The sequence below is a fragment of the Limulus polyphemus genome, unplaced genomic scaffold, assembly GCF_000517525.1.
Source record: "Limulus polyphemus unplaced genomic scaffold, Limulus_polyphemus-2.1.2 Scaffold263, whole genome shotgun sequence".
In the NCBI taxonomy this organism is placed as follows: Eukaryota; Metazoa; Arthropoda; class Merostomata; order Xiphosura; family Limulidae; genus Limulus; species Limulus polyphemus.
The window spans coordinates 756894-767865 of record NW_013665873.1 but is presented as its reverse complement, the minus strand read 5'-3'; the positions used below and the strand labels follow the sequence as shown (position 1 = coordinate 767865).

The window sequence follows — 10972 nt, the reverse complement described above, 5'->3', positions numbered from 1 at the left end:
TACTATGATATAGTAGTCGTGTAGTATATATATATATATATATATATATATATATATATATATATATATATATAAGGTGTGGAAACAGCTAGGTCAGTTATATAAATATACTGCTGAATCAGTCTTGTAGAAAACCCCATCTCAACAGTTGGCACTGAGGAGGAACAGATAGGTTTAACACATTCCGTACTCTCCAGCTCAATGTGGGTTTTGTGTAAGCACGCCCAGTGAGGAAATGCTAGATACTCGACAGTATCTGATAACGCCAAACATAATTAAGGTAATGTCTATTTCTATTTTTTTTGTAAGATGTATATGAAAGATCAGTACACACACACACACATACACATGGTGGTGTCATGAAATATGTCAGGGACATGGAGAATGTGTAAGATCAGTGATGGAGCTGGAAACAAAAAGGCAAAACTTCGCAAATTAGAGCCTCTGGACTGACTGGAGAATGGCAACCAGAGGGAGGCAAAAACCATAGTCACATGAAACTGCCCAGTGATGAAAGTAATGGTAGATGAATGTTTCAGGTGAAGTCTGTATATCAGCCTGTAAGATTCCCTCCAATGGAAGACTAGAGGTGATGAAGTGTTCAGTTAGACTCCTTCAAAGAAGAATATGCCAGTCAGTCTGAGCAAAATGTCAGACAACAGTCTGAACTGGATATAAAAGATTATAGGAAATGAAATTATTGTATAATGAGGAAATGGAAGGGAAAAAGATTGGAGAAAACAACCAACCACCCTTCCAGGCAGCTGAAGACTGTCAAAGAAAGAAGCAGACAGGAAACAAATCAACATGATTTAGAAGACTGGAGATAATGAAGACATGAATGTCCAAATGATGAGAATTACAAATGAGTAGAAGGAGATAACAGCTGAAAGAAAGGGAATAATACTAGGCAAGAGGCAAAATATGTGGATAACACTGCTCAGTAACTGGCAATTGTCAAAATGGATGGGGTGCCACAAAAAAAATCAGAAATGGACCATCATGAGATGACCAAGCAACCATGATTAAGAATTAGGAAAGCCCAAAAAGTTGCAGACAATGTCTGAATGTTGATAAGCAGAGATAACTCATCTGAAGATCATATCACAGAGAGAGTGGAGGGGTCAAAAACAGCACCCCCAAGCCAGAAGAGAAAGCATCAGTGTTAAAATGCATGTCAGTAGGGATGGAGTACCCCAGGTTATGTGGGGGTATTTGAGCCACCATGACAGAGACTGAAGTAAAGATGGATAGGCATAAGGGCACAAGGGATTGAAAAACATGTGCCTCGTATTCCCCAGATCCCATTAAAGGAAACCCATGGATAGAAGGAAGCCAGAGTTCTTTAAACTCACGAAGAAAGAAAATGAAAATGAAGAGTCCTTGATACCAAGATCCCAATGGTGTGAAGATGCAGAGGAGATAAATAAGCCTACCCTGTACAAGAATCTAGAAACTTCCAGAAAGATGTCACAGATGCAAAGGGAAAAGGTTAGGTGAGAGGATAAGGAAAAAGAGGACATGGAGTTCAAAAAGCAGGGACAGATCTTAAGAAAGATCTTGCACAAACCATGGGTCACCAGTAAAGGGAGGCTGCATGGGGGAGAGGTGAGTACCAAAGTTTCCAGAGCCAAGAATTAGCTCTAAAATAGGGTTACCAGTGAGAATCTTGCATACCCATTCTGTGGGCAGGAAAATGGCAAGTAGAAGCAATAGGACAAGGAGCAGGAGAGGGTGTAGCCCATGGGACTTCTGAGGTTGGCTAGCCAATGTAGGTATTTGTGGCCTAGTGAGATGGAAACCAGGGAATTGAAAGATTGTTGCCAAACAGCCCTAGCCCAAGATTTCAAGAAATTGGGAACACCCCTTTAAAGAAAGGTGCAGTGTGAAAAGAGGTAAGAAGGAGAGAAGAGGAAGTGTGACTGACATCCGAAAGAAAAGCATCTACACCAAGGATATCCCAAGAACAGAGAAACCAAGTCAAAACAGAGACAGTAGAGGAAAAAAATAGAAGCCAAAAGAGGCAAACACAGATGAAAGGATGTCCTCATCAAAAGTATAGTGGTCACAAAGAAGCCACAATGATAGGGGGAAGTAGAAATAAGATGAAGACAAGCAGATTGCAGGAAAGAAAGACATGAAGGAGTGTACCAAGCAGACAGAAGGAATACAAGAGATTGGGTTCAAGAAAGATGGAATAGCCATGATTTTTAGGCCATAGCAAAGGAGTATCACAGACAAGAAGAACAAAGAAGATACTGATCAACATGGAGTTGGGAAAGGAGGAGGACCACAAAGCAAATAAACCAAAGAGCCCTTATGATATACAGGCAAAAAGATAAAAAGTTATATACCCGAGTTATCAGCATAACAAACAGAAAAGAAAGATGTATCTGTTTATCATAAGGAAGAGAAGTGCCAGAAATAAAGGCAGCAGGTGGAAGAGCTGGTGAAAATTGTCTACAGTTAAGGCAGGCTTTACAGAAGACAATGAAACAGAGAGACTACAGACTTGAATTGGAGAAAAAACAGACAGAAGGGAACTAAACTCCTGATGCACAAATAGTGTTAACATCATGGTTGAAAATATCAGTAGTGAACATGTCATACCATGGCTCACAACAGCCCTATAAGAACATGGTAATTTAATATGTTCACAATATCTATTATACCTTGATATGGACTGAAGTTCAAGATCTGTCATATGACAGCAGTTTGCTTTGCTACATGAGCTATGAGTTAATGGGACAACTACTAAACGTTCAGCTACATAAACAAATAAGGTGCCTCCAGTGTTGCCTCAGTTAGAGATAATGCATCAAGAGGATTGTCTGGGCCTTGAAACATATTTTAAAATATGCATTCATTGTTGTAAGTAGCATAAAGAAGAAAAACGCTGGTTAGAGAAAACAAAGTTGCCATCAGGTAAGTAGAATGAAAGTGCTGAGTACAAAATGTAATATAGCACTAAGTAGAAAAAGGCAGTTAGCCAAAGCAATTAGAAACTTAAAAAGTACAGGAGAAAGCACAGCCAGTGCTGAGAAAAGAATGAGCATAAGATCATAAGCTAGTACTCACAGAGATTGCTGCACATGGAGGTTGTGTGGTCCTCTTATTGGTGAAGGGCTACAACATTGTGATGATTAGGGATAGGAGTTTGTTCAAGGTTTGTGCCACGTGCACAAACTCCTACAGCAGTTGCATGCAAGGTAATAGCTCTTTAGTGGTGTACATACTCATGTGGACATTGTGGAAATTCTGCATTGGTTAGAGGGCCATACTCCAGACTCACTTCTCATATAAACATCAAGAAATTTGAAGAAGTACCATGATCAACTGAATATTACCTCAATGGCTGAAATGACTAATCCTTTTTATTTGTCACACTCCTCAGAGGATTCCTACAGATAATGAATGTCTGATTCAAATTATAACCCAAATAAATTATCTTGCACTTACAAGGACATTCTACAAATATCTGTCCAACTAACCAACTAATTCATGTCATTCCATAGTACCTCAACACCTTCAATACAGCTAGAAATACACAAGAGTTTAATGTTATCTACAAACTTTACTATTTTCCTATCAATATCATTAATATAAATAATTAAAGAGCAAACACCCAAGCCCTGTGGCATTTAATTGGAGTCCATTTATTACAGTTTCTTTCTTTCTGCCATCCAATCATCTTCCACTTCAATTAACTAGTTTTTTCCCCAATCCCCACTTATGATGTTCTTCTCTAATCTTCTGTGTAGCACCTTTTAAAAACTTTCAAAATATAAATATCCAGAGAACAAGTAACATCCTTGAATAAAAGATAAGATTAATAAGGTAACATTTCCCTTTGATGTATCCATGTTGTTTTCCTTTATGATATAGAATATAGAACAAAGAAATGAAGTAGAATTATGTGCAATACAAAACTAACTAAGAAATCAGGTATCACTACGTGGTATATCCAGGTGAAACTTAATTAACATTTCAGTTGTATTGGATAGGTAAATAAGAGATTCAATCAAAACATATCAATTATGAAGTAATGCTAAATATACTGCTGACTGAATCAACATTTAATGAAATAACAAGATTGGCCACAAACTGTAGAAAAACAAAGCTCAATCTTTATTAAAACGCTAAACATAAACAAACTGTGTATTTGCTTGAATATTAATGCAAGATGTACTAATTTACCAGGAAGTCCTCTATACAATACATGCAACTAAAAAACCAACTAATTCCACAAACATACAAGATTCATTAATATTTATATAGTGTAGCTTTAACAAATGTTTTTTTTCCTTCAACAGTTTTATATTTTCTTTCATGAAAAATCTGTATTCACAAGTAAGCTTATTCTGAATGTCAAGTTTCAATTACTAGTGTAATAATAATAATAATAATAGACAATTCAAGAGGATATTCTGCAGAATGAAACCTACTTGTTTTAGTTCTATGAGTACCTGTTCATCTACACCTTCATCTAGAAAGGCTTCCCTAAGATTGTTGACGACATCTTCTATCACGCTTCTGTATAACTTTGGCTAAATATATATATACATGTATATAATTATACACCTCATAAAATATGGTTTTGCTTTAAAGTACAAGTTTTACAAGGAAAAAAGCTACAGATGCAAACCTAGCTTGGTTTATAATTATACAGGTGAATTAAACCATCTTAAAAATACCAACCACTTATAAAATAGAAAAACATATTCAAACATATCATAATTTCATGTACCTTACTTCCAGTTTTATTAACCTGTGCAGTTTGAAACAAAATACAATAAACTTCACTAATGTTCACTGAAGACAGAGCGTCATTAGTCAACTTAGGGTATCACGTAAAATTCTATTCAAGGGTCCGTAGTAGGGCTTGGAATTTTAATTTTTTTGGAATAGTACTGCCAATTCAACCGCATCTTTTACACCTCATAAAAACTGTTCTTGAATGGATGTCAACAACTGTAAAATTTAACTTGTTTCATTGTAACTAAGCAAGATTTAATCAACCACCCTCCATCTACCAAAAACAATGAAATGTCTAAAAACTTACAACTGAAATTCAGTGTTGAGGCAAGTTTAAATAGAACTTTTACAATATGAAACAATTCTTTTGAACAACACATAAATAAAAAAAAAGAGAAAAATATTACCAGTTGAGACAACAGTTTCTACTATCAGAATCAATATGTGGCTCAAATGTACTGCAGGTAAAAGTAGCTTTCAGCAATCATTTTTATAGTTTTATCATAAGTATAAATAGGAACTTTTTAATGTTTGTCTTTATCATCTTGTTTTTGTGGAGACTTCAACCTACTCAAAAATATCAAAAACTATAATAATCAGTGCTACTAATTGGTTTATAATTCTTTGTTGCCCTGATCTTCACAGAAATTTTGCAATGTTTTTTCTGACATCATTACACTGGCTTTTTTTATTGTACAATACACAAAACTGTCAAACTGCAGAGTACGAAGCCTTCCCCATAAATGAGGATAATAGTTTGGTGATTAGTCAGTAAAAGTTTGGAAGAAAGGCCATATTATTTAGAAAACAAAAAAAATCATTCTGATCATTAATAGTTCCTATTGTCAATTTTGATTCCTGAAGGAACATTGTAAACATGTTTTTTCTCATCTTAAAAACTCATTATGACTAAAGTGAAATTAGTAGAGCCTGCTAACAAATTATCTGAGAGACTCATTAATCAATGACACTCAGATAATTGATCTTCACATGAGACAGATAGTTGGAATAACTCAAAAGTTATAAGTGGAAAAATTAATTTTGATTAATTGACTATTTTCTTGACATTATTGAATTTATCTGTAATTTTGATTAATCAATTATTTTAAGTGACACTTATCAATGTAAATGATACTCATAAGTAGCTGATTATATTCAGTTAAGTAAAATTGTTCAGCTCCATTCATGACATTCAAAAGGCATGTTGGAACAAAAGGTAAATAAATCACAATACAAGAAAACTGATAACTACAGTGCTTTTAAAAGTAGTGAATGAACTTTAATAAACAGTTTTCTCACACATCAAAATTTTCCAACTCAAGAACATATATGACTAGCTACATTAATCATGAATTGTCTAATTAATATTCTGTAACAATATTTGTAGCTTGTGTCCTGCAAGGTCTGCTCAGAGAACAGTATCAGGCAGGGAGTTTGACATACTGATTACATATCAATAATTATCTTTACACAAATCATTAGTTAGGCATTCCTTGTAAGACAGTGTACAGTTCTGGCTTCCTTACCCAAGAAAGGGTTCTAGCTCAGTATGAAAGGTTCAGTAAAGTTGTACTAAGATGAATTAAATATCCTACAGAGATAGGTTAAAAATCTGCTTTGAGAAAAGAAGGGTGACAGAAGTCTACAAGATGTGGGGATTGATAAGACAAAGGCCTCCAATTTCTTTGTGCCATATTCTTAGATAATATGATCAGAGGACAGAAATTTAAGATTTGGAAGAACCAGACCTGGCTCGAGTTAAGATGGTTTTATTTTTCTAACAGGGCAATTGGCTCATGAAATGAGTTGCCATTGGCTGTAGTGGATGGCATCACTTTACAGGAGTTTAAGAAGGAAATCAGCAATTTCCTGATAAATAAAGGGTGGATTTAAGTTTTTACTTTTCTCAAAGGTAGATGATAAGGATAGCTTTGAAGGACAAAATGATCCCTTAATGTCCACATACAATGTTAAATTTACTCCATCCCATTTTTAATAGTTATATCAAATTTAATTTCAGTTCTATAACTCTACAACCTGTTAGTTTTCTGGCATATTTTAACAAAAGCCAAAAAACAAGGACAAATTTTCATGAATATTTTCAACATTAAAAAAACTAGTCTAATCTCAACCCATTTCCTGGATAGGAATGGTTACAAATAGTGAACAAAAAATAGTTTATTCTGTGTTTCACTAAAAAAACAACCACACACACAAGATATGAAATAGAAAACATTCAACAAATGTTACTCTGTTTGTAAAGTGTAATAACTTTCTTAGTTTTCAGCAAATATATGAATCAATTTTTGAACTGTTATGATCAGTACAATAATAACTTAATTCTTAGAAAATAAGTTTTCCTTTAACTATTAGGTACACAAGCTACACAAAAGTGAAGGATCAAACATTCACTCTATTCATGAAGTAGAAATCCCATTTTACTCTGTCTGTAGTTACCATTTTCATGCCAATGGCTAATCAAAGTTTTATATTCCACTCTTTTAATTTTTGCTTATAGAATTTTAAGAGTATGTAAAAACATAATTTATAGTAAAATACAATGATAAAACAGACATTTTGCAAAGAAAAGAAAAAAGAGGCTCAATACTTGGTTAAAAACATTCAACTCAAAGTTTACCAAACTTTATAAAGTCCAAATATTAGCATTTTTGGAATTTCAAAACCAATTTTTCAATATGTAAAGTTATTTTTATATTATTTACAATAACATCTACTAAACTGTAGTTATAGTTTTTTTTTTGTTAAGCATAAAAGATCATCTGGGCTATAGCATCCATATGATCAAATCCTGAATTTTCGTTATAATCCTCATGCTTACAGCAGAGCCATCGAGGGTATTACTATTAGATTAAATAATTATTCATCAAATAAGAACAGTTGTATTATAATGATAGAGCCTACTGTTTACAAATGTACTTAGGATAAATGAAATTTTACTAACTTTCGCTATTTAAATAATTTAAAACCTTGAGAGTCGAAATTTTAGCTTTAATTCTTTAATAATCCGTTTCCCAATTTTGTTGACCAATACCCACTTCAATAGTTTTGTTTTATAAGTCTATTAGTATTATGTTGATTTTGATAAAAAGAGTTAGCACAAAGGATCACATATAAAGTGTAATAGACTCGAGCGCTTTCGAATAGTTGACTATTCTTCTTCTGGAGAACAAACTGCAAGTAATTTAAATTGTGTGTATGCTATGCACTGATTTCCAGTATTAAAAGTTTAACGCGATACTGCACAGTATAAACTTAATTACGTTACATACTTCCAGTTACACGCCCGCTATATAAATTACAAGAGCATTTTAAACGAGCTAAATTTTCCCATACTGCAATGCAACTGCCGAAACTCGTGGCAAGCTACTTCTTCAGTTATGCTGAGCATATCATTTTAGATTTGTTTCATAAAAAAAAAAATTGACAGTAACTTACCACAGTTGATGCTGCCATTTAACGTAACTTAACAAACAATTCACTCTAACTCTCCTAACAGGACTTCCGAGAAGCCGAAGATTATCACCAGGTGCCTCCTTTATATAGACGGCGACTGTTCCACATGCTTGTAGGTTCCTCTGTGACGTAAACACCTAATGTCAGGCCCTCTGACGACAGTAATTACTATGTTTCTATAATAATAATAAAATACAGAAAACGGATTTTATCTCGGTAATGTTTTTTTATTGAAAAATGTTTAACTATGTGTTAAAGAGGTTATCACTTGAACACTGTTGACAAGATTATGGCCGATACAACAGGGTTGATAGTATTAACAAGGCCTTACACATAAATCAGTGATGACGCGAAAGGGGTCGGGAGGGGGAAATTGCCACTGGGCGCCACACGAAGGGGAGCCATCTGGAACTGGTCACCAATTATTTAAATACTATATTTCATTTCAGATAATCACTTCCTATTTCTATTATTTTATTTATTGGTTTAATTTTTTCGAACAATTTATATATAGTTTCCTATTTGGACTTTTATACCAGTGGAAGGTACCTGTAAAGATCTAGGTCTTACATTAAACTGGGGCCAAACTATATTTTCGCATGACTATCGATTGTAGACCTACAACATCAACTATTGCTCAGTATATAGTTGAATTGATTCACAAATATAAATTCACACATTAAACATGGTTGGATAGAAATTTAATGGACCCCAGAATAGAAAACGTAGAAATAAAGAATGTCAAGAAGCGAAAATATCAAGTAAAGTAATGACTGCTTTTTTGAAAGGGTTCTTTTTAACCCTTTCTAAAAAAGCAGTCATTACTTTACTTGATAAGAAATAAGACGATAAAGAGTGGAATTCATATTCACCAAAATCAAGAGACAGTGAAAGGGAAGAATTCGAAATAAACACTGGAAAGACCCAAGTGAGAGAGAAGATATAACAGGTGAAGACGACAATTTAAGTTGCAGTGTAACTGAAAGTGAAAGCCGAAGCTGATTCTGTTCAAAACATTACTCAACCAGCTGTTCTGGTTTTCAAGGATATCAGTTACGATAATTTTTCATTGAGTGGGCCACCTAGTATTGAACAATCGCTAAAAGAAGCGATGGTGAAACTTGGTCCAGCTCTTACCAATTTACAAGTGCTATCCTCCCAGGAGAACAATATGTGACAAAGGCTGTGAGCCTAGGTTTGACCAAAACTAGTTCATCAAAGACCTACAAAATGGAGAACATATCTCACGCACATGGCTAAAATATACAGTCAAGAAAGAAATACCATTCTGCTTTTGTTGTTTACTTTTTTAATATAGTCCCCCAAGTTAAAAATTGGCCTTTGAATCAGAATCTGGTTTCTCCAGTTGGAAAACAAATGGTGAAGCTGAAAAATTACGAGCAAAATCCACACCATCAGAGGGCATTCATCAAATAGAAATAGATGGAGTGGGTACTGAAGAAATAAGGTGGGGTCCATGAAGTCTTAGATAAGCAAATTCAGGGCCAATGATATCATTGTAGGGAGGTATTTAAAATACTTCTTGACGTGGTAAAGCTCCTGTCCTCACAAAACCTTGCTGTAAGAGGTCATGTAGAAAACATGGATGATCCTAATCCAGGAAATTTTCTAATAGGTTTCAAGTTTCTTCCCAACTATGATCCAGTAATAGTTCGCAATCTATCGAGAGTTCTAGGAAACCTACATTTCTTGTCCTATTTCTTATACTTCATATAAAATGAATTCGTTTCTCTGTTAGCCAACACAGTTAGAAACAAAATCACAAGTGAAATCAAGAAGGCAAAATACTTTGGTATTCTTTTCGACTCAACTCCTGATGTGTCATACGCAGGGCAATTATCCAAAGTAATTCGGTATGTCCGACTTAATTTTAACACGGGTGAAGTAGATATACAGGAAGCATTTGTCAATTTCTTGGAGCTTCAGAAAAAGGATGCTGCTGGGTATGAGGATATAATCATTGAGATACTTCATAAAGATGGGTTTGATTTTCTTGAATGTCGGGCTTATATGTACGACAATATAGCTTTTATGTCAGAACATCTCAGTGGCATTCAGGCGAGGTTTCATGAGAAGAACTCCAAGGCAACACTTATAAATTGCGAAAACCACTCTCTTAATTTGGCTAAAATTCACACTGCGTCTGTTAATCCCTCCATAATTACATTCTTTGGAGGGTTAAAACAAGTATTTGTCTTCTTTTCTGGATCAACCACTCGATGGTAGAAAGTTGAATGAAAAACGGAACTTAGTTGTGAAAATAGACTCTGACACTCGTTGGAGCATTAAAGAAGGGGCAGTGTGCATAAATGCGAGTTCATTTGATGATCGTATCGAGTTTCTTCAATCCCTGAACGAATGTTATCTGGAGACAACGGATACAAGAGCGAAAGCTTGGACACTCCCAGTCTTCTGACTTTTTATTTAATTTGTTTCCTATACTTTTGAGAACATGTCTTACAAAAATCAATGTTGTTCAAAAAACGTCTACCATCTCTGAATATGAATCTGCAAGAAGCAGCAGCTGATCTTTCCGCCTTGAAGGGGCATTTACAACCAAAGTATTCTCAGTTACGTCAAAGCTCAATTGACAAAGACCTAGAGCTTACAGAAACATGGGGCATCTCCACCAATAGACATATTAGACGTAGGCACAGACTGTCTGGTGAGGAAGCAATTGATGAGGGAATAGCTTTGTGCAAGAGATAAGCATGGTAATAAA

At 34.7% G+C, this 10972-nt stretch overlaps 1 protein-coding gene across 2 annotated transcripts in view; it reads right to left on the bottom strand.

The window, feature by feature from the left end:
• LOC106456846 (transcription initiation factor IIA subunit 1-like) overlaps window positions 1-8355 on the bottom strand; it is a 45376-nt gene extending 37021 nt beyond the window's left edge. For both annotated transcript variants that reach the window (XM_013916216.1, XM_022382624.1), the window contains exons 1-2: window positions 8212-8355; window positions 4446-4547 (exon numbers count right to left, since the gene is read on the bottom strand). In XM_013916216.1, the coding sequence (XP_013771670.1) occupies window positions 4446-4547; window positions 8212-8229 (120 nt within the window). In that variant the 5' untranslated portion in view covers window positions 8230-8355. The remainder of the gene's footprint in view (window positions 1-4445; window positions 4548-8211) is intronic.
• Between the last annotated feature and the right edge of the window lie 2617 nt (window positions 8356-10972).